The sequence below is a fragment of the Canis lupus genome, chromosome 1 (genome assembly GCF_048164855.1).
Source record: "Canis lupus baileyi chromosome 1, mCanLup2.hap1, whole genome shotgun sequence".
NCBI classification, from domain to species: Eukaryota; Metazoa; Chordata; class Mammalia; order Carnivora; family Canidae; genus Canis; species Canis lupus.
In genome coordinates, this window is record NC_132838.1 from 10,129,299 (window position 1) to 10,153,343 (window position 24,045).

The 24,045-nt window shown below is 34.8% G+C and overlaps 1 protein-coding gene and 1 long non-coding RNA gene across 6 annotated transcripts in view; one reads left to right on the top strand and one right to left on the bottom strand.

Annotated features, from left to right (window-relative positions):
- The window catches only part of TMX3 (thioredoxin related transmembrane protein 3), a 44,244-nt gene that overhangs the window by 7,812 nt on the left and 12,387 nt on the right, over positions 1–24,045 (top strand). For 3 of the 5 annotated variants that reach the window (XR_012028232.1, XM_072820728.1, XM_072820735.1), the window contains 7 exons: positions 1,077–1,200; positions 8,894–8,939; positions 10,269–10,349; positions 13,774–13,873; positions 14,496–14,573; positions 18,506–18,572; positions 21,982–22,080. Coding sequence is in view for 4 of the 5 variants with exons in the window: in XM_072820728.1 (XP_072676829.1) it covers positions 1,077–1,200; positions 8,894–8,939; positions 10,269–10,349; positions 13,774–13,873; positions 14,496–14,573; positions 18,506–18,572; positions 21,982–22,080 (595 nt within the window). In the remaining variant the exon portion in view is untranslated. Of the gene's footprint in view, positions 1–1,076; positions 1,201–8,893; positions 8,940–10,268; positions 10,350–13,773; positions 13,874–14,495; positions 14,574–18,505; positions 18,573–20,742; positions 21,812–21,981; positions 22,081–24,045 lie in introns of those variants that run through there. The other 2 variants (XM_072820756.1, XM_072820748.1) reach the window with 2 other exon arrangements.
- On the bottom strand, positions 987–23,257 carry LOC140630475 (uncharacterized). Its single transcript, XR_012028243.1, has 4 exons — positions 23,100–23,257; positions 17,719–17,775; positions 3,214–3,281; positions 987–2,755 (listed from the first exon to the last, which is right to left on the bottom strand). It is a non-coding gene; the product is annotated as an uncharacterized lncRNA (long non-coding RNA).

Consider the following 24,045-nt stretch of genomic DNA (forward strand, 5'->3'; position numbering starts at 1 on the left):
AATAGGGAACAAAGTCAGATTTTCATCTTCCTTCCTTTCCTTACTTTCAAGTTTGGAATGTATTTAAACCTCGTGTTGTTTGGGATTCCTTTTAACGTGTTGCAGTAAAAAAGTAGAGTGGCAGCAGAGGAGATGAAATGAGAAGAGCAGAGTTGACAGTTGCTGAAGGCAAGCTATGGGGCAAGAGTCCATTGTTTAATTCTTGCTCTCTCCTTTTGTGCATGTTTGAACATTTCTATAGTATAATGTTAAAAAGTAGATAAATCTGGGGCAGCCCCGGTGGCGCAGCGGTTTAGCGCCGCCTGTAACCCGGGGAGTGATCCTGGAGACCCAGGATCAAGTCCCATGTCAGGCTCCCTGCGTGGAGCCTGCTTCTCCCTCTGCCTATGACTCTGCCCCCCCCTCCCCCCGTCTCTCCCTGAATAAATAAAATAAATAAATCTTAAATAAATCTTTAAAAAAAAAAGTAGATAAATCTTACCCATGAAAGTACAACGAGCAGTTTGTTACACCATTTAACTAGAGGAACCTATATCCACCCCAGTGCCCTGGTGGCCCTGAAGAAAAAAGGAACTGTAGTTTTAGTTTAAGTAACCTGACTTGTCCCTATGCCAAACCAGTCATTTTACTGACCCCCATGCCTTACCAGTGGTTATGCTTAAAGCAGCAAAGGTACCTACTGTGTTGTGGTTTTTGTAATAGAAATAGACTGAGGTACATCATGAACTATTTTGGGATGTGGGGGGGATTTATGTGTATTTGGTGATTTCATACACTGACTTTAAAGCAAAGCTGTTTTTGTTGTAAATTATATCTGTTTTAAATAGGAATCAGTAATTTTAAATGAATATAAGGTAATAGCAGTGTTGAGGTATGTGCTAGGAGTTAAAATAATTAGATTCATGTTTTGTGTTTTACCTTTTATTATGAAACTGCTTTGGAAATTATATTTAGACTTTGTATCTAAAACGACTGTTCATCAGATCATTAATCAAAGAGATTTCTTTAAAAATTAAGATTGCTATACACAATAGCGCAACATTTTAGTGGCTGTCTTTTCTTTTTCCCCCAACAAGTTTTATGCACCATGGTGTGGCCATTGTAAAAAACTGGAACCGATTTGGAATGAAGTTGGTCTTGAGATGAAAAGCATTGGTTCTCCAGTTAAAGTTGGAAAGATGGATGCTACTTCCTATTCTAGTAAGCATTTTCTCAGTTTATTGTTTTTTTTACTGTTCTCATACTGAAAGTGGTTTAATTACGTGAAGGAGTATTCAAGGTAGGAGGAAGAAACACTTATTTTTTGCTCAGATGAATTAAGGTTATCTTAATAATTGAAGATTGTATACTTTATGAGTTAAGTGAATTAGCCACCAAATGTGTAATATGCAGTATATGTTAATCTTGTGCCTAACGGTGTATAAGCCATTGTTCCTATTGAGCCTGCTTGAGATACTCTGTTTACCTGAGGCAACTTCTGAAATTTGGGTGTTAAACTGTTGACGTTGCTGTGTTGACTTCAGAATGAGAGTTGTCTGAGTAGCCAGAGATGACCTATTAGAGGAATAAACGGGGACCTACAAGGTGAGGTAGAATAAATACAGTGGAGGATCAGGAAAGTTATTCACATTCGAGAGAAAACCTTAGAGTTGAAAATGAGCTTAATAAGTATGTTGCAGAGGATAGAATGTCTTAAAGCAGAGATTGACAAACCACAGCCCGTGGACAGGATCTGGCCCACTGCCCACGTTTGTAAAGGGAGCTGTATTGGAACCCGGCCACACTCATTTGTTTACTGCTGTTTGTGCCTATCTTCAAGCATCAGTGAGTAAGTTGAGTTGTAACAGATTGTTTTCCCTCAGTGCCTAAGCTACTTGTTATCTGACCTTTTTCAGAAAAGTTTACCAATGCCTATATTAAAGGATTTGAGAAAAGAAGAATTTAAGTTTAGAGAAGTATGAAGTATAGAAATTTGGAAAGAGCATGGCTTCAGAAAGCAGACCTGAATTCAAATCCTGCTTCTGCCTGCTACTTTTGCCATGTAACATGGGGAAAGTTTCTTAACATCTCTAAGCTTTGATGTCCACATTGGTAAATATTTAATTATCGTGTGTCTTTCATTGTTTTTTTTGAGATTTGAATGATGTAGCACCTGTAAAGTCCCTTGTAGTATTCAATACATATAGGTTCCCTTTTCCTTGAATTGATGAAGAAAGTAGAATTATATAATGTACATTTCTTTTTAGGAAATCAGGATTGTGTTCAGGATACAGCTTTGGAAAAGGACAGGCCTATGCTTTAATCCCAGATCTGGCATATGCTACTTCTGGGGCTTTGGAGAAGGCCTTAACCTCTCAATTTTAGTTTCTGTCTATAAATGGAGGAGTAATAATCTTGAAGGTTGTGTGGATTGTATTAACACTTCATATTCAAAACCCCTCACACAATGGCTAGTGCATATAACATGAAGTATAAGACCAGATTTTAGGGGTCCCTTGTGTCATAAAGTTTTGGATTTTACAGTTGCCAATTAGGAGATATTGTACATTTTTGAGAAGATAGTTGACTTGATAAAATTGTTTTTGGAAGCAACATGTAGGATAGAAAAGAAAAGCAGTTAGAGACAAGAAGATCATGTAACTCAACTTTTGTATGCATGTTGGTGTAGGAGCCCAGACTTCGTAGTGACAGTGAAGAGGAAACTGATCCTTACAGACATCTTCAAGGATGAAATCACAGATGTGATAGACTGGCTCTGTAATACAAAGAATAATCAGAAGTAACAGTGTAAGATTCTTAGTGTAGTTACTGAACTACACTACTCCTGGCTATATAAAAAGAGTAATTAATTTTCTGTGTGTTTCCATGTTAGTAGCTCTTGTGAGTTTATGGCATTTTTGGTTTACTGAAGTTTGGGAACAGGGAACTAGAGAACAGTTAGATATGAGGGCTGGAATCACAGTCAAACAAATGAGTCATTGAAAGTTTGAGAGACCAGAGTAATGGCAAGAATTACTGCAGACAGAGAATAATGCTTGGGTTGATTTCTTGAAATAAGCTTTTAGGAATGTTTGAGAAATTATTGCTTTGAACTGTTGCTCCTGAAAATAAGTTCTGTGTCTAGGCAATCTTGTGTCAGTCTTGTTGATTCTACCTGCGTGTACATACATTCATTCGCATAGTCAGTTGTATTTACTCAGCGTGTTTACTCACTTCTCTGTTAGTCTCTAGAGATCAAAGGAAGACCAAAACAAATCCTTCTTGTCCAGGAAGTGCTTAGTCTAATAGAAGGAAAAACATGAATAAACCAACAAGTACAATAAAGTCTCAAACGTGACAAATTCTTGTGATTATTTGAATCATTTAGTGGAGTCATAAAGTAAAATAATGTGTAAAGGGGTGTGGGTACATGATGACAAATAATCAATGAAAAAATTAGTACCAATAAATCAGTAAAAACCTTAATGATGAACTACTCATGTGATGCTACAATGATAATAACTATTTACAGTAAGTCAGTTATTTTTATAGTATCTAATTTATTAGCTTACTATTCAGTATGTAGTAAGTACCCATGTATGTCACTATTAAGTGACACTATGTTTAGGGAAAAAATATCTAAGACTTCTTTCTGAGTAGCTTAGAAAAGAAAATGTTTTAAATGCTCAGATTAAAATACAACGTTCTTATAGGCATTAAGACTTCATATATGGTTTGTAGTTTTTTAGATACTTCATGATGGGACTATTTTTCATCCCATTATTCATAATCTATTAAAAGGTTTAATTTTTGCCTCCCATATGTGGTTGTTATAGATTTGTTGTTCTCTCAGCATTGTGTTATATATTATATTGTATTAAGAGGAGGAAGAAACCTGTATAGCCCACACAGAGCACATTTTCTCAAGCAAACCATCTAGCTTTGGGAAAAGGGATAGGGGAGCTGGTATATATGAGAATGATCCTCTCCCAAGTATTGTGATGGGTGTTCTATACTTTATATCCTTTATGCGTTGGATGTGCAGCACTAAACCCGCCACCCCTTTTCCCAAGCCACCTGGTAATGCTTGCTTGTAAATCTTTTGGACTACTTGCATCATACAGACATAGCCTATTGAAAAGTCATTCTTTTGTCAAAAATTTGTACAGTCAGTATTCACTCAATGGGTATTTAATGAGCCCTTACTATATGCCAGAATGAACCAGGCACATTCTAGGCAGCTATGATACATCAGTCACCAATACAGACAACAATTTCTACTCTCATGGAAATTATATTCTAGAAGAGAGAGACAACAATAACCAATAGACATAAGTCAATTGTTATGTTACTTAGTGTTTGATGTCTGCCATAGATGCATTTTCTATTTTAATTATAGAATCAAGGAAATATTTTATGTGTTATGGAGAAAAAGAGTATTATCTTACTAGTATTTAAAAAAAAAGGTGTATTTGAAAACTACTGTCTAGAGATGACACATAGATTTTAGACATATAATTCTGTAAGTGTACTTAAATACCTCAAGGAAGCTCCATTACAGGAATTTTAGTAGAAACAGGTAAAGAAATTGATTTTTTTTTAAACTCACTGTCAACATTTTTCTGTGTCTGTTTCATATGTATTTCATCCATCTCCATAGGTCACTTTTCAGGCATTTACAGCATTAGTGTATCTCAGCATTTAGTCTGCAGACCACCTGCATTAGGATTACCTGGGCTGTTCAATGTAAATTTAGACTCTGAAGACGCACACCAGCCCTACCCAATGAAAGTCTTTGAGACTGGGTCATGAGAATCTATATTTTTAGCGTGGACTTCAGGTAATTCTGCTGCACATCTAAATTGGAGAACCATAGAGTGAAGTATTATTCTGATGAATAGTTACTGATAGGACTGGGCTTGAGGTGGGTTAGGATTATTCAGTGATCAAGTATAGAAAATCTCTGAGAGTAGCTTATTTCTCAATCACGTAAGTGCAGAGATTGGAAGCACGTGCCATCATATTCAGTCCAGCAAATCTCTGGGTATAGAATTCTTGAACTAGAGAAATTTGAACTATTATGGATTACCCTGGCCTGTGTGTTTGGAATTATATCAAAATTTTCTTGATGCATGGTTTTAACTAATAATGCTATAATTAACATTAAAAAAAAAAACTGTAAAGATACGTATTTTAGCTTCTCGTTCTGTACATATCCCTTCCAAAATCAAGTACCAGAATTGTTTCTCTTTTGCAAGTTAAAATATGGTGTGATACCACCTGTAATGGTGTACTGATTTCTATATGGAACCACTAAAATTCTGTTTATTCCTCAACATAAGTGTGATAATCATTTTTTATGTTAAAGGTCATAATTTACTTCTCAGTGATGTGTGAACTTGGAATGACATTTGGCCAATAATATTCTGATTTCTTGCTCACAGATTATATTGGCAAGTTAGTTTTACCTTTTTTCTAAATTAGAAGCCCTTTTTGGTCAGTGACTATGTTTCAGAGTTGCTCAGTCTGAGCACGAAGGATACTTTGGCCAGATAATTCTGTTTAGGGGAAGGGTTGCTGTGCATTTTAGAATATTTGGCAACATCTCTGATCATCTTCTCATCCCCCTAGTGTCCTCCTAAGTGATGGCAATGAGAAGTGTCTCTAGACATCACCCAGAGTCTCCTGGAGACATAATCTCCCCCAGTTGAGGACAACTGCTGTATTTTTTCTCCTTTTTGTGTTAGACACATAGTAACACTCCAGAAATACTAAGAAAGGTAGAATCTTGAGCTGAAAAAGGACTTGACATAATGTCAAGTCCAGCTGCTCCCTTCTTCCCCCAGCCTGTTGTGTAGATGAAATAATAGCAGGTAGTTAAATGACAGTGATTTCAAACACCAAACTTAGAGGCAGAATTAGGACCAGAATTTGAGATCACCACAATTCATATCCAAGCCTAGCTTTAACATCAGGTTGTTATCATTTCAAAGAGAAAACAGGAAGGAAGTAGGGAGCTTCATGTTTAAGTTCATTTTTTGAGCATTTAAAATTACAGAATTTCAGAGAAGTTATTCATGTTACAAATGGATTCTTGAATTTATGAAGGAATTGATCTCAGGTTTCTATGCAAACCGTTGTTGTTTAATATGAAAAAATAAAGAACAAAAAGTTAAACTCAGACTTGAGCTTCATTCGTAGTCCTGCTACCTCAAACACATTACCAGATCTTCTGAAGTATTAGTGTCTTTACCTGAAAAGTAACATCAGCACCTTTCTCCTGCTCACAAAATTGTCTCAAGGTGTAGTTGAAGGTCTGCTAAAGTCAGTTATATTTTACATGTGATAGTTCTTATTATCTGCACACTGATGTGTCAGCAGATAATTACCTAACAGTGAGATTTGGAACAGAAATAGGAAACGGACTTTGCATTTGAGGATCTCTGTGTGCCAGGCTTTCTCTTAGATTCTTTTCCACATGTTTTCTCATTTAAATCCCACCCATAAACTGAGCAAGGTGAGTACTGTCCTCAGAAGGGAAAGAACTGCTTGCATGGTAAATGAGATGTTAGAATCCTAGCCTACATCATTTTAAGTCTATAACCCGTGCTTTGCTTGTGTGCTTTTTATATTATTATTACTACATCATTTTAAGTCTATAACCCGTGCTTTGCTTGTGTGCTTTTTATATTATTATTACTGTTATTATTATTATTATTATTATTATTATTATTATACAGGGTTTTCTTTTAAGATTTTATTTATTGATGAGACGGGCAGAGGGACAGGCAAAGGGAGAAACAGGCTCCTTGTGGGGAGCCTGATGCAGGACTCGATTCCAGGACCCTTGGATCACATCCTGAGCCAAAGGCAGATTTTCAGCCACTGAACCACCCAGGCATCCCTTTACAATTGTTTTCATGGGGAAACCTAAGTTTAAGGTTTTAGGAGTGACCATCAATTGAAATTCTATCAGAAATTAAATTTAATGCTCAAAGAGTCAAGGTACTAGAGAGTGGGTTAGTTATACATTTCCATCTTACAAATAAGTTGAGGCCAGGGAAATGAAGTGTGATGGTATTAAACGTGGAGCTGGGATTTTCTCTCTAAAACTTGTTTTGAGAATCACAAAACAAGTTTTGTATTTTCTCATTGCGTATTTTATTTGGTTTGTTTATAAATAAGCTTTACAATAAACAAAGAATTGATAGCGGGATACCCTCCCCCCCATCAATTATATTAGTCTTAATTGAAAGTAATTAAGGGCTAATATTTTCCTGCCTTCTTCATTTGGGAAGGGGGGGCATTAACATATTTTACTCACATAATCTTCCCCCAAATCATTCTTATTTTTTTACTTAGAAGTCAGTCTCAATAACCAGTCTTTAGTTAGACTCTGACAGAATTAAATCCTACATTAGAGATGGGCAAAATAAATTCTGTAATTGGTTTAAGTTCACATACCTATTCAGAAGCAAGACCTATGTCTTCAGGGACGCCTGAGTGGCTCATGGTTGAGCATCTGCCTGTGACTCAGGTCATGATCCTGGGGTCCTGGGATCAAATCTCGCATCGGGGGTCCCCACAGGGAACCTGCTTCTCCCTCTATGTCTCTGCCTCTGTGTCTCTCATAAACAAAATCTATTTTTTTTAAAAGACCTATATCTTCAGGACTGAGTTATTTTTGTTACCTCTACTGTTTGTGTTGCTTCTAATAAAAACCAGTGTTGATCACTGCAACCTTCTAGTCACCTTTCTCCATATGTTTAAGGTAGAAACTGTTGGGGACGAAGGAAGGCTGAGAGATTTTGACTATTATTTTGCCACAAATTTACTTAGTCATTATTGTGTATTGGGCAGTGCTAAGAAACCAGAGTAATGTTTACTAAAGTGATTGGTGAACCAGATCCCACATATAGTAGTGTCCTTATACCCAACCATGGTAAAATGTCCTTGAAATAAGTAAAATTAACAAAGAGATCATATGAATAAAGACATTATATTTTACTTAAACTGGTATATGTATAAGTATACTGTATATCACCTCTTACCTGATGCAGTTCATTTCTTTGCTGTCCTGGTTGCTTTGAATCTGTAGTTACAGATACTAATTTGCAGTAGTGATTTCTATACCTCTTAAAGTTCTAATTCTCTATTTGATTATTTTTGTTTCTTTTTCCCTCAAAAAAGATGCCATATCTCATTTTAATTAATGTGAGGACTTCAGAATAATCTTCAAAAATAACTAGAATTATTCTAGGTTATTACAAAAGCAGAAACTTCTAAAACAAATAAGGTTGCTTTTAGGTCATGTGTTGATGGCAGAAATTAAGTAATTTTGCAAATACAGTTTATCTTTTTAAAATTAAAATACAGTGCAGTTCTTTCAAGACTCAGAAAACACTAAAGAAAAGGATGATGAGCTTTGATTTTTTGTTGTTTTTTTATGTTATTTATTTTTGCAAGGAACCAGTGAGACCTAGAAAAATTTGTTCTGGAAAATGAAATCAAATGACAAGTGAGACTTTGTGTGTGTTTGTGTATGTATATATATATATACATTAAATATATATACACACATTAAATATATATATACACACATCTATATATATTTATCTTTTAAAATAAAGACTTTAGAGATAAAATATTAACTATTCTTTTGGCATTAATTTCTTAATTTGTCATAGTGCTTTGTGCTAGACATAAGTTGTATTATTAAGTAATTGTTTTTTATGAAAATGTCATGTTTTTTCCTTTTTTGGGTGTGAATTTATATTCTTCTTTAAGACTTAAAAGCAAGACGTTTTTATGAGTTTGTATAAATCTATATATTTTTTTAAGTAAAAGGCTCGTTTACTACCTAGTTTCTCATTTAAAAAAAAATTTAGAATTATTTATTCTTTTTCTTATCAAGGCATTGCTTCAGAGTTTGGAGTTCGAGGTTATCCAACAATTAAGCTGTAAGTTGAGTGTTGTATGTTTATATGTGTATTTTTATTAGTTCACTCTACTTACGTTTTATTACATTAATTTCTGGTAGCTTCCTTGAAGGATTGAAAATTTGGGTTTAGCAATTCTTTCTAGGTACAGCATGTGATCAAAGAGAGAGGGACTGCATCTTCCTGCTTTTCTGTGTATTTAAGTGAGTGTGTTGTTTACGACTAATTCACCGAATGCGCTCTGAGTGCTTACCGTGGCAGGCATCGTGCACACAAGATGTACAGCTGTAAAGTATGGAAGCCCTTTTACCCTTGAGGAGCTCAAGAGTGTATTCTGCTGTATCACCTGAATCCTGTTTCCTAGCAAAGTTTTACTTTTCTATAATTGAAATAGAGTTAATTCATTAGAGAGGAAAGAAAGAGAATCAAATTGATGGATTTAATTCTAATCTGTAAGTGTTGACAAAGTCTAATATAAAGTGTATGTAAATTGGGAGAAATGGTATGCTAATTCTAAATGATTTATCTTATAATCATTTTATTGAGTTTATTTCTTGAGTTTCATTCTTATTTTGGTAATGTGCAAGTTGAATTATTTTAAAACTTATTTTTATAATAAAGTAAGCTTTATTTCGGTGTTTTAAAATCTCAAATCTCAAAATTTGACTATTCTTAATTTCTAATTTCTTGGGTTTTGTGTTGACTTCCCCCTTCCCCTAGCTTTAAAAAATGTTGCTCAGCCTCTTTTACTTGTGTTAAGTAGAATATCCTTTCTGTTCTTTTTGTTTAATCATAGATGGTCTATTGTACTTTCACATTTTTTAAAAATCTCATTTAGACACATCATTGACAGACTTTTGAAAAATTATCTTAATTTTCTAGAATAAGTGTTTTATGCATTGTTCTACTGTGTAATCTTGGAGCATATTTCAAGTTCCTATGATGTTGTGTTGCTTAAAATTTGTTTTCTTAATACCAAAATACTATTAATTCTCTATCATTTTTTTTTACTAGAGAAGATAGTAAGAAATACAATGCTTTGACAAGCTTTTGACCATGAATGCGTACACTTTTCAGGAGGTATAGACACAATGCAGCTATCAGATACACAATAAACTATTTTCATGTAGTTTTAATAAAATACAACCTTTTTCTTTATATTCTAAGTTGTTGGTCCCCTGAAGCCAGTTGCCTACTATATTTTACATGGTTATGCTACTTCTCAACTCTGCATTTACTATTTTACATACTATAATTTATGTAACAATAGTGATTAGCATTAACTATTAAGACTATTTCAACTATTAAGTTGAAATAATCTAAGCTTTTATCCTTTTTTTTCTTTTTAAGATTAAAGGGGGACTTGGCATATAATTATAGAGGACCACGAACTAAAGATGATATTATTGAGTTTGCTCACAGAGTGTCTGGGTAAGTTTTTATTAGGAAAGGCTTTTTTGCTATATGGTTACATTTCACAGAAGCAATGTCCACAATAGCCACAATATGGAAGCAGCCCAAATGTCCATTAACAGGTGAATGTATAAAGAAGAGATGGGATATATATATATATTCTATTGCATACATATATACAGATATATATATGAGCAATATTCTATTGCATAGCCATCAAAAAAGAATGAAATCTTGTATTTGGAATAATGTGGATGGTACTATGTTAAGTGAAAGAAATCAATCAGAGAAAGACAAATATCATATGATTTCACTGATATGTGGAATATAAGAAACAAAACATGAACATAAGGGTAGGGAAGAAAAAATAAAATGAGATGAAATCAGAGAGAGAGACAAACCATAATAGATTTTTAACTCTAGGAAACAAACTGAGGGTCTCTGGAGGGAAGAGGAGTTGGGGGGAATGGAGTAACTGGGGGATGGGCATTAAGGAGGGCACGTGAAGTAATGAGCACTGGGTGTGATATACAACTGATGAATCTCTAAATACTACCCCTGAAATTAATAATACACTATATATTAACTAAATTGAATGTAAATAAAAATATTTTTTTAAAAAGATACTAATACTTTAAAATTAAATGCAGTTTTGGAGCACCTGGGTGGCACAGTCGGTTAAGCATCCAACTCTTGATTTTGGCTCAGGTCATGATCTTGGGATCCTGAAATTGAGCCCCATGGTGGTTGCTGTGCTGAGCATGGAGCTTGTTTAAGATTCTTTCTCCCTCCCTAAGCCCCTCCCCACCATGTGTGCACTCTTTCTCTCTCTTTAAAAAGTTACTTAATTAAATAAAAATAAAGCTAAAAGTATTTTAAAAGACCATTTTGAACCCGTATGTTTTTAGGTTTAACGTAAATGACATTTGTTCATTTATGACAAAAGGTAGGCATATGTAGCATACCGAAAGAGGAAACAAAAGGAGCTGTGACTTGTATTATATATTTGTTAATCTCACATTAAATTCATTTCATACGTAGAAAAAAAATTTTCCCCAGTTTTCTTATTTATTTTTTATTTTTTGAAAGATTTTATTTTTTTATTTGACAGAGAAAGTGAGAGATCACAAGCGGGGGGGATGCAGCAGAGGGAGAGGGAGAAGCAGACTCCCTTTGGAACAAAGAGCCCGTGCCAGGCTCAATCCCAGGACCCTGGGATCATGACCTGAGCCCATAGCAGACAATCAACTGAGCCAACCAGGTGCTCCTCCCAGTGGATTTTTTAAAAAATATTTTATTCATTTATTCCTAAAAGACCGAGAGAAAGAGAGGCAAAGGGAGAAGCAGGCTCCACACAGGGAGCCTGACACGTGACCCGATCCTGGGAACCCAGGACCTCGCCCTAGGCCGAAGGCAGGTGCCAAACCACTAAGCCACCCAGGGATCCCCCCTAGTGGATTTTTTAATGCATTTTCAGAATTTGATTACTTCTAACAACCTTTTATGAATTGTAATTTTTATTTTACTACAAATTTGTTTTTATACCGCTTCATTTATATCAACTTATTTTTCTTGTTACTTAATTTCGGAGTTTTTAAAAGAAACCCCACAATATTATTGTTCTGAATAGACTTGGGCTTTAATCCCTGGCCTGTGATATTGGAAAATTCTTTTTGGATACACCTAAAGTACTTTCCCTGATCTGTCACATGCTGCTTTATGCCATCTGTGAGATATTACTACACATTTTGCTTAAAATGTGACATAATTAGAACCCACATACTTATTTGAGTTACTGATCTCTTGAGTTTTTACTGCTAAGAAATCTATAAGCATTTCCTGTTGGTTTGAATGTGATGATTTTGTATTTTAATCTACATCTATCTTGCGGGGCTCTAAAGAAAGTTGGTGCTTATAATTTATTTAGTGCGATTATGTGGAACTTATTAAAGAGAACATTCGGGCACCTGGGTGGTTTAGTGGTTGAGTGTCTGCCTTTGGCTCAGGTCATGATCCCGGGTCCTGGGATCGAGTCTTGCATCAAGCTCCCTGGAGGGAGCCTGGCTTCTCCCTCTGCCTGTGTCTCTGCTTCTCTCCATGTCTCTCATGAATAAATAAATAAAATCTTTAAATAGATAAATAGATAGACCATTCATCAAAGTAGGTTAAACTATATTAACTTTGAAAGTATAAGTACTTTCTTCTGAGTTTGAATGGGATACATTGATACTTTAAATAGCTTTAAAGTGAATTGAAATATCAGGATGGATTTGTTGAGTGGCCTGACATTGTATGGCTTAAATTATTTGAGAAAAGGCACAGAATTAGGAAAGATCTTTATTCAAGTTTGCAAAACTTACTATATAATTATCACTGTATTTTCTCATCAATTACATATTTCATTTTATTTGCTTTCTGAATATAAATTTTGAGATGACTTTATATTATATGAGGGAATTGCTGGTGGGATGTACTTTATTCCCTGTGATTAGATTAGTCTTCATTTTTGGAAATTTTTAATGAGTTTTATTTTAAGCTTATGATGGCCTTCTCCTGATGTAACTAGGGAAGACTCTGTTGCAAATGAAATTTCATGACTCCGTTCTGGGGTTGCATCACTTAGTAGTTAATTACTGAAGTATGAAAATAGAGGCCAGAGTGGAGTGATGCAATGCGTCTAAGGAATTGTGCATTTTGAAAATGTGTTTGCCTTTGCAAACTCTGTGTTTACTCTTTTGCAAATTTAGTGGAATAAAAAATCTGATCATATGGACCATGCCTCTTTTTTAGTTTTTTAATAATATTTTGCAAGTGATGTTTTGTAAAAACCTTGATGTATTTATTTCTTCCTTGTACTTGGCTTTGAAATATCTTGTATAGTAAAACTATAGAGTTTTGAGGTGCTTATGTGCTATTATGATTATCATTTTCAATTTTATTTTTTCTGAAAAGAATAATATACTTGTGAAACATTTAGATTTTAACCTCTATAGGGTATTATAAAACTAGTATTTAAATGGCCATAAATCTTAACATAGTATAATTATAATTTTCTGAGATAGGACTCCAGTGTGTTACTGTACATGATCTTATGAAAGGGAAAAAAGAATTCTCTTGTGGATCATTTTGTTTTTAGCTAAGGACTCTAAATGGATTATAGGTCTGTCTTGCCTGTCAAAATATTGACTAAGATGGTATTCTTTAAAGGGTTGTATTTTAAACTTAATTTGTTTTTAATTGATAGCTTAAATTGGTACTTTATTTTCATTATGTGCGTACAGTAGTGGTCATGGGCTAAAGTTTTTATTAGATATATGTAGATTGGGTGATGACTTAAAATGCAGTTAATACAACATTAAAACTTTGTAACTTCAGATGTAAATTATATACTGTCTTATGTTCAAGTGCAGATTTGTTTTTTGTTTGTTTTGTTTTCAAACAGGGCTCTAATTCGGCCGCTTCCAAGTCAGCAAATGTTTGAACATGTGCAAAAGAGACATCGTGTATTTTTTGTTTACATTGGTGGAGAGTCACCGTTGAAGGTATCAAATGAGTTTATTTTTTAAATTCACAAATACAAATGTATTGTAATTTAGTTTTCTCTATTCCCAAAACTTGATCCAAACTCAATTATTTCACTCTTATTGGAAATATTTTAGTTCAATCTAAGCATTTTTCTAACAAAAACACTTTCTTATTTGCCCTCTATTGTGTTTGCCTTCATAAAACAGATGATGCTTGCTTTAGTATTTCTTTTGTTACTGACAGGGTTATTCAGATTGTGCTTACTTTTTAGCATTTTTGGCTCTTTGTGACTATGGAGTGCAGTCTGAATGTAAACTTTTTGAAGATCATTTTGCATGCGTGTGTTTATATATGTGCATCTTCCCATAACTATCAAATTAAATTAATATGAATTGAGCTTCTATTACACTTTATTTAGAGGACTGTCAAAATATTAAGTATCAGTAGTCTTTTTGCTTTAGAAACCATATATTTCATTTGCTGCTTATATTCCATCATCTTTTCACGTTAAAAATGCTTATGGCATCAAATTGGTATGATATTGCTGAGGATGATACTACTTTCTCTGAATGTTTAATGAGGAATGAATTCTGATTTTAATGTTTAAAAGTCACCTCTTTTCTATTTGTAACTTCACAGGAGAAATACATAGATGCTGCTTCAGAATTAATTGTATATACATACTTCTTTTCTGCCTCAGAAGAAGTGGTTCCTGAGGTAATGTTTAAAATTGGATTTTAATGACTTAATTCCACTTTTTAAGTTATTACTTGATTATATTTATCAGATTTATTTACTGTCATATGTGTAGAAACAGTAAACATGTTATCTCTTATAATCTGGCACCCAGATTGCTTATTGTTAATAAGCAAATACCACTGGATTCATAGCATTTAGTAATTACGTTTATTATGTTGATTTTTATTCTTTTTAAAATAACAGTGGTAGTAAGTGCAAACTCAAACTATTAAATTGGTTTATAAGTAATGGAATGGTTAATGTATTTATATCTCTTAATTTATAGATGCTGCTTATCTCATCATGTGCCATGCCCTGTATTAAGTCCTGAATAGTTGATGACAAGTAGAATCTTTCAGGGTCCTGATAGGGTGGAGCTTACATTCTCATGGGTAGAGGAAGTGTACTAAATGTTAGTGTTGCAGGTTACATCTTTTGGGTCCTTGGACTGGGATAGTATTTTTCAGTAAACAGATAGTAAACAGGATATAACTGCCATGAAAAAAGAAGTAAAGGAGCATTGTGATAGCAGGGGCATGAGAGTAGGTGACTTCTTTGGATTGGTTGATCAGGAAATGTCTGTCTGGGAAGAAAATATTTGATTTGGGATATATATGATGTGAAGGATCCATGCAAAGATCTGTGCCCAGAATAAACTAGAAACAGGGAACAGATAAGAACACTGCTGGCATATTTGAGAAATAGATAGTAGGCCGATGTGGCTTGAGAAAGGAGATAGATAGGAAGTAGGCAGAGACCAGTGAAGACCTTGCAGGTCATGACCATGCATGTGATGGGTTGAAGTTAGTGAAGGGTTTGATCCGACATTCATCTTAAGGACATTTCTCTGCTGAGAACAGAATGAATTGGTTAGGGAGAAGAATAGATCCAGAGAGATCAGTTGAACTCTTGAAGTAATCTGCAGAGTTTGAGCTTGGAGGTTTGTAAAGGGATGGGGGGAAAAGTGAAAGCATTGTTGTTTTTTAGAGATGGAATTGTTTGAGCTTGCTGACCCGGAGGAGCAGGGAAGAACCAAGGGTGACTCTTTGGTGTTTGGTTTTAACAACTGGGTAATTGGTAATGTTAATCTATGAGCTTGGGAATACTGCAGAAGAAACGAGTTTGGGAATGCGGGAATGATCAAGAGCTTTGAATTGGTCATTTTAGCCTGTTCAGCATATTAGTTAGACATCCAGATACAAGCATCAAATTCACAGCTGGATATAGTGGTCTGGCGTTAAGGCTCTATAAACTTCTAAGACATGGGATGCAAATTTTTAAGCAAATAAATGGGCCCACGACCTAAAGATTGCAAAGGGCAGTAAGAGGAAAATAGCTGGAGAGTAGGAAAACAAGATAGGTGGAAAGCCAAGATAAATACTTTTAAAAAGAGGATCAGTTGTACAAGATACTTGGAAAGTGATCGAGATGAGTTGAAGAAAGTAACTATGATACTTGTACACATGGAGGTTATTGGTGGTTTTACAAGAAGTACAGGTGCCTCATTGGTGTCATTTGAGAGAATGCAGGTAAGAAATTGTAAGTTACAGGTATAGACTTCTCTTTGGAAAAGTTTTCCTGAGAAAGGAACCTGAGAAATTGCAATAGCTGACAGGAAACATGAAATTAATTGTCAAGGGAAGCTTTTTCTTTTTAATCAGTATAGGTTACAAAAAATCAAAACAGTGTTTTCCCACAAAGTTATTTCATATTACACATTTGATTAATTTTTGACATTTTTTAATATTTAAATATTTTTAAGAAGATTGCAGAATCACCTAGAATATATATGTGTAGTGCTTCTTGCAATGTGTACATAAATGTTTATCTTTTTTTTTTTCATAAATGTTTATCTTATAAATGTATTCTGAAATGATTTTCAGTTCCTTGGGAAAACTTCAGACAGATCTGGTCAGCTTAAACTCATTTTTAGGTTTACTTAGTTTGGTCTCATAAGTTATTTGCAGTATTTTATGTGTATGCATTTCTTTTGAAGGGGAAGAGAAGATAGGGTGGGAGGAGAGCTATATTTGCCATTAGATTCTCAAATAGATGCCTCAAAAGGTTATGAAGCTCTATTCTAAAATGTCTTAAGATCTCTCAGTGTGATGTGAAGGTCTAGAATGGATGGAATCTAGTTCTAGGCCCAGGCCGTTTAGTCCATTCTCTTCTCCAAAACCCAATGTTAGTATGAGAGGCGAGAATGTACACTGTACCCTCTCCTGTGAAGCTGTCCCAGCAGTTTACTGGGAGTGCACCAGAGGGCACCTGCGTCCTGGACCCTGACACCATCTGACACTCACCCCAGGCCTCGAGTAGTGACACATGTCTTAGATCAGAATTCTAGGGCCTGGAACATCTGTGTGGAAGAGCATAAACAGTATCTGCTATGTGGGCACACTTTTGCTTATTATGTGTTGTTTTTTATTATTGACCTCTCTACTAGTTTCCTCAAACGTTCCTTAGTTATTCTTGCAAATCTCAATATTTGTCATCTCTTTTATAGTTCTGTGTATATGGTTGTAAAAGTCTGCTAAGGGGGAGTCCGTGTTCTTTCGGGGTAATATGAGGATTTTTACTCCCATAGAGAATTTTCAAATAAGGACAAAACCCATGATTTTATATCCCCCCCCCACCCATATTTTTAATTTTAATGTTTGGTCATGCAAAGCTTCCTTAGCTTTACAGCTAGTGTTTATGAAAGCCCTTGTAAGTATGTTAAGGAGATATAAAGATGAATTGACATAATTTCTGACTTCAGGATATTTAGAGGTGAATGGAGAAAAACAGCCTGCAAACAACTGTAATATAAGATAGTAAGTTTAAGGAACAGAAAGCAAGAGAAAGAGGGATTCAGAATATGTGGAAATTAATAGCTGCAAGATTCCATCTCTGTAGTAATGTTATGATGTGGCCAACTCCAGCATTGAAAGAGAGGCATGCTGGATGCTCTAAAATACTTCCAGGGCACCTTTGTGAATGAGTTGCCAAGAGCAGATGAGGAGAGACTTACTTGATGATAGAACCTTACCTAAAAGCTTTACTGCTGACTTTCAAATAGTTATTTTTGTGATGCTGTACCATTTTTTAGTAGTCATGTAAGAGATCATTGTATATTAATTACCTGAAGTATGCCTCCCGTCTTCTCCATACTTCAAGGACAGCCATCTTTATTTTTATCCTGTTGGCAGTTATTTTTATTTTATTAGCTATCAGTTGGTTATTTGTTGTTACTTTTCATTTATTACCGCATCATGTAATAATTCTATATGGCTCACCCAATTATATCTCTTCTGTATGGAAACTGATTTCTTTATAATTTTAGTATTTTTAAATAATTACAGCACAGGTATAAGAAGCAGGTACCTTCTGAAATAATATATTATTAATTGCCATTACAAATTCCCATTTTAAAGCCAATTTACATTTTAAACTTGCTCTCACGTATGTTAGTGGATCTAACTTCCCTAACTCTGTGGTGAGGTGGAGACTCCGTTTCCTTGATTCACAGAGAATGAAGCCCACTCCCCAGGATAGCAATGGAGTCCATGCCACAGAGCCCAGGAATGTTGAGGAAGGACTCAAACCTACCCAGTGCTGATTGTTACCTTAGCCACTGCTCCTTAGCCACCTCAAAGTGTGTCTCCTACTAAACTTCTTTGATATCTTTGGGTCTGTTACCAACTCTAAGAATATTCTGTGGTTTTCACACTAACAAACAGCACTGGGCCAGGAGATGTATAAAGAGATAAACCTGTCCTTGGATGAGGTTGGATCGCCTGTGCTCTTTTTAACTATAATGGTTTCGTTCTCGTGGTTTTTTTTCTGGCATCTTTCAATACTTTTGAAATCATAGTACCAATTAAAATTTTTTCAATGATACAAAGTATTTACATATCTGATTTTTGCAGTATGTGACACTGAAGGAGATGCCAGCTGTGCTTGTTTTCAAAGATGAAACTTACTTTATTTATGATGGTAAGTTCCAAAGTTGTAACTCATGTAAAACATGTTAAAATTAAAACACTGTGGCTATTATAGGACTTAGGTATTGATGAAAGATTTGGTAGATGCAACTACTTTTTGCCTTTCCCATTAGTTGAATGACAGATTTTTTTTCCCCTTCAACTTTAGTTTTAACATCTAATGTGTTTTCTGGGTTCTGCCTACAATGATTTTTTTGGAGGGGGTTGGTCAGGTCATTTGACTTTTGAGACATGAACTCTATGCAATTGCTGTTATTTTAAAACATTCAAAACTATTCGTATAAAAAAAGGGATCTAACATCTTAGACTCACAAAAAGGTAAAGAAATAAAACTCCTTCAGTAGTGGCAAGGCCCCTTGGGGGTTATATTCTTTCCTAGCCTCATCTCTCCCTCTTTCTTCCTTCCCTCTCCCCCTAACCACTCACCAGCTAGTCAGCATTTCTTCAATGAAGTTAAATATTAAATACTTGGTCTACATTTGTTATGCCAAACATACATCATAATAAGGAGACTGCTGGGACACCTGGGTGGCTTAGTGAGTTAAAGTATCTGCCTTGAGCTCAGGTCATGATCTCTGGGTCCTGGATTGAAGTCTGGAATTGTCAGCTCCCTGCTCAGTGGGGAGTCTGTTTCTCCCTCTGCCTCTCCCCCTGCTCATGCTCTCTCTCTGTAGCTCTCTGTCTCAACTAAATAAATAAAATCTTTTAAAAAAATAAAAATAAAGAGATGGCTAGAATAGTAAAATCCTATGTATGTACCCATCATCCGGGTTTAGACAATTACCAAGATCTTATCATATTTTCTTCAACAATTTTTTTGTTTGTTGAAGTATGTTAAAGCAAACCCCAGAGGTTTTTCATCACCAGGTGCTTCATTATGCATCTTTTAAAAGATGTCTTTTTTTTTTCAATAAAATAACTACCTGCTATTATAATACTTAATAAAATTCACAAAAATTTCTTGGCATCATCAAATACCTACTTCCACAATCCCCAAACTGTGCAATGAGGTACCTCAGGCCAGCGTAGCAAAGTCACAGGGGCTCGAAGAGAAATTTTAAATACAAAGGGAAACAGTGAAACTCAACATCTATTAGATACCATATAGCTACCCAAAAGCAAAAGTGAATGCAAAGTTATGCCTAATAACCTTCTTTGTAACTTTCTAAGTTATGGTTTAATAAACTAGACACTTCAGTTTATTTCTGCTAGTTGCCTTTGAAATACTCAATGCCCTTGTGTGGCTTTTTGTTACTATGTTGGAGAGTACAGATATGGAATATTGTATTCATTACAGAAAAATTGTAGAATGTTATTTTATAACAGAAAAGAAACTAGAACTACTTGAGAGCTGTAAACTTTGGATTACATAAATAATTCCAATGAATAGAATATCTAATAAAAGGAATATTCTGATTTTTTTTTAGTAAAATGAATATTTTAATTATTTTAACAGTCATGAAGACAGCATTTCTAAAATCTCCTCTTTTCATTATTTTTAAATAAATGTGAATTTAATTTTTGCTGTAGTGGAACAACTACTATTTGTTATATTTTATGCAGCAGATACTAATTATGTACGTGATATTTTCATTTTATCCTTGCCATAATCTGGAAGGGTAGATAGGCAGATGAGTGTCCTGAGATTATGAAAGAGATAATTAAGAGTGTTAGATAAGATGATGTATAATTAAATCACAGGTTCATTCATTTGCTCACTGGATACTTATTGATTGTATTAGATATTGGGCTTGAAAAGGAAGTGAAGAGGAACTTGGATATATGAAAATAGGAGAAAGAAAATAGTGCATATCTGCACCGATTCTATCCATTTGCTCTTTGATTACTACACTGCTTGAATGATAAGCACTTAGTTTATATTGTCTTATTTTGTCATTAAAACCATGCTTTTGAGATCAGTATTCTTACTGTTTTACAAGTGAAAAGATTAAAGAGGTTTTTTTCTCTCCCCCAAGTTAAAATAATTGATAGTATAATCAAGTGTCTGCTTTCAGATCTCCTCTTCTAGTTCTCCTATGAGTTTATTAACACTTCAGAAAGCCACTTTATTTTTGGAACAAGCCTGATCATATCTGTTTAGATTAAATATGTTCTTTAATCATGGCTAAGAAAGTGCACCTCCTCTTCTCTCCACATTTCAGATATGCCCTCCCTCGAGTGCACAAGAAGATGGGTGAAGTATCTGTAGCTCTTGTGAGGGACCATCATTCTTTAACATGCAGCAGTTAGTATTTAGAACCTGCCCAAAGTCTTCAGATAACACACAGAATTTATCTTGAATGTTTATTCTAATGTTTAATTGTTGTCATGAAGTTTAGAAGCTTTGGGGTCGGGACTTAGAAGGATAGTTTATTTTCTGTATTTCAGATATATCACTTGGTGCAATCTTAAAACATTTGCTTTTGACCTGGAATAGAGATTGTGGCCCCGTACTCAACTCCTAGTTTTATGCTTATTTTTCTAATTTGTAAGTCCAAATCCATAAATACTTTCAGATTTGTATTATGTCACTTATTTTATAGGTTTGGTAACTTGAAAATGTTTTGTTTAGCAATGCAAGTGACAGAAAAAGCACATTTTCCAAGAAATCATTAAAATCCAGTCTTCCACCAAACATATTGGTAGCCTTTTACATTAGCTTCTTTTTTATGCAGTTATAATAATTGTTCACAGTTACTTCAGAATTATATTTCTAATCAGGACATAATATTTCTCTTGATATTACACGTTTTTTATCTGCTTAGCAGGAGAATTATTTGATGTTGGAAAAAGGCTAAAATACAATGGCTTTAAATGTGTTAGTTTTACATATGAGAAAGGGTTCTAAGCTGAGGAAGAAATGTCATAAGATAGAGAAGAGCAAAAAAAATGTAATAAGTTACGATACTGCCACCATTCAAGGATAAATGTCAACCCAGGATAGCCATTTGGTAGGAATGTTCTCCTTCATTTGATCATTCTGTCAGTTTTTGGTTTTTTTTCATACTTTGTGTTTTCAAAGCTACAGTCATGCTGTAGTATTGTTTTGCAACCTGCTTTACCACTTAATTATTAATTAAAAATAATCTATAAATGAGTCTTCCTCATTATGTACCAAAATTGTTTAAATTTTTTCTTATCTAGGGTCTTTCACTTATTTCCTATATTTTTATTTATCTGTCTTGTGCTGTTTTTAATGATGTTCTAGTAAAGAATTGCTTTGTGTATTAATCCTTTTGTACGTCTCATTGTTTCCTTAGAATAGATCTCTAAAAATTAATTTTATGAATTTAAGACTATGATTGTGTCAAGGCATTTTATACATATTGCTAGATTAGAACATTATAAACATTTTAAACTCTTATTTGCATATAACTTATTAGCTTTGTTTAATTTTTAAGAATACGAGGATGGTGATCTGTCATCTTGGATCAACAGGGAGAGGTTTCAGAACTACCTGACTGTGGATGGCTTCCTCTTATATGAACTGGGAGATACCGGTAACAAGCGTATATATACAACTCTCCATCACTCTGCATGATTTTTCCTTAATTGATTTCTTAAATCTGATTCTGTGGGAAATCTTAAGCTCTCTTTCATAATTTTATTGCTTTTTAAGACCTGAATGCCAGTTCTTTTTCATAAGAATAGACATTAATATTAACAAAGAGCAAATATTTGTATGGGAAACAAAGATGAGTTAGAAAAGATTTCCTAGTTAGAACTGAAGTGACAAGAAGAGCAGAGGCTAGATAATAAGGAAATGAGAAGAAATAACCAAGAAGCTATATTAGGAGCTGAATTTGTAATAGGAGTTGGGATACAACTCCTCACCACGTTTGAGGCTGCTTTTACTTGTGACAAAAACATGGGCACCACACCACTGGCATATGATCAAAAATGATGAGCAAAGTAAGTGTATTTATAGATGCAAAAACAAAAGCTAACTATAGGGTCTCAGATGCAAACTACCAAAATTCTAAGAGGCCTAACCATGTAAGTTTTAAGAGGAGGTGTTTTGTAAATTTATAATGATTTCAGTGGAGAAATCATAGGTATTGTCACATTTGTTTTCATTCATAACTTCATGATAAGTGGGATGGAGATACGGTTTTAGATTTTAAAAATGGGAAAATTTTGCTCAAGTTTCATTTTCTTTGTATGAGAAGTAGTGTACATAGAGTTCCGTCTTTGTGATTTCTTGCTTTTGAATCTGATTAAGAATACAAATTAGAAATGCTCTAATAGGTTCCCATGTTATTTTCAAACTTAGGATATTTGTTCTGGCTCCTGAGCCTGCTTTTTCATGTTCTGTGTCCGGTGACATTTCTATCTTTGCTTATTGCTATAGAGGTGTGTGGTAGTTCAGTATTAGTCGGTGTGAACACTGTCGTCAAAGATTGTGAGTTTATTTTTGGATTTTTACAGACTGATGCAAAGGGAAAAGGGGAACAGAGGAGGAATACAGTAGTTTCAGTAGTTTTGCTTTCGGTTTGGTAATCATAGGAGACAGCATTACCTTGAAGTAATTAAAGTAGACAGCTCTGGCTCTACTCGAATAGTTTCTTCTCCCAGATTAATTTGGAAAGAAGTTGGCTATGGAATGCTCCCTTTTTGTACAACATAATTGCCCTTGTTCCATTGTGCTGCTGTGGCTCTGATTCTGCTCATTGTCTCATCCGGCTGCTTACCTCATAAGCACAAGAGATCCTGGCTCTGGGTGGCTTCAGACATGTCATGTTCTTTCTCAGAAGTGCTGGTGATGGAGGGTCCCTGCGTCTTCTGACCCCCACTTGAATCTCCCATCTCCTCACTCTACCATCTTCAGCCATACTGACTTCTCCGTTTTCTTAAAAAGGCTGTGCACTTTGCGCCAGTGCACCTTTATACCTGGAATGTATAGTTTATTTTCATTCATCAAAGTCGGACCAAATACTACTTCTTAGGACAATCTTTTACTGATCCCCTCAAGCTACTTATGTTTACTCTACAGTACTCTCTCATAGCGCCCTGTTACTTTCCTTTGGAACTCTTCTCATTGTTAACCGTACATCTGTTTGTGTGTCATAAATGATCTCTATTTGTCTGTTGTTTTCCCTACTAGACTGTGGTTCCCACTCTTTCAGAGATGTGTGTGTGTGTGTGTGTGTGTGTGTGTGTGTGTGGTGTTCATCACTCTGCAGCTAAGTCCCATAGCTAATAAATGTGCCTCACAACTCTTCCCCCTGGCCTAGACCAGAACATGCATACTGAAATGCAGCATCTGGTCTTCTGACTCCCAGGAGCAGTGCTCTGGTTATTACGTCATGCTGTCTCCTAGAGGATATTAGAAATGGATGTGATTTATGTGGTATTTAGGGTTCAGTAAATTTTGAATCAGTTTTGTTCTGTGTATTATTACTAGCAAGTAGTAACCCATGGTACTGCAGGGATAGCATGTAAAAATCTTTCTCTTGTTAGAGGTC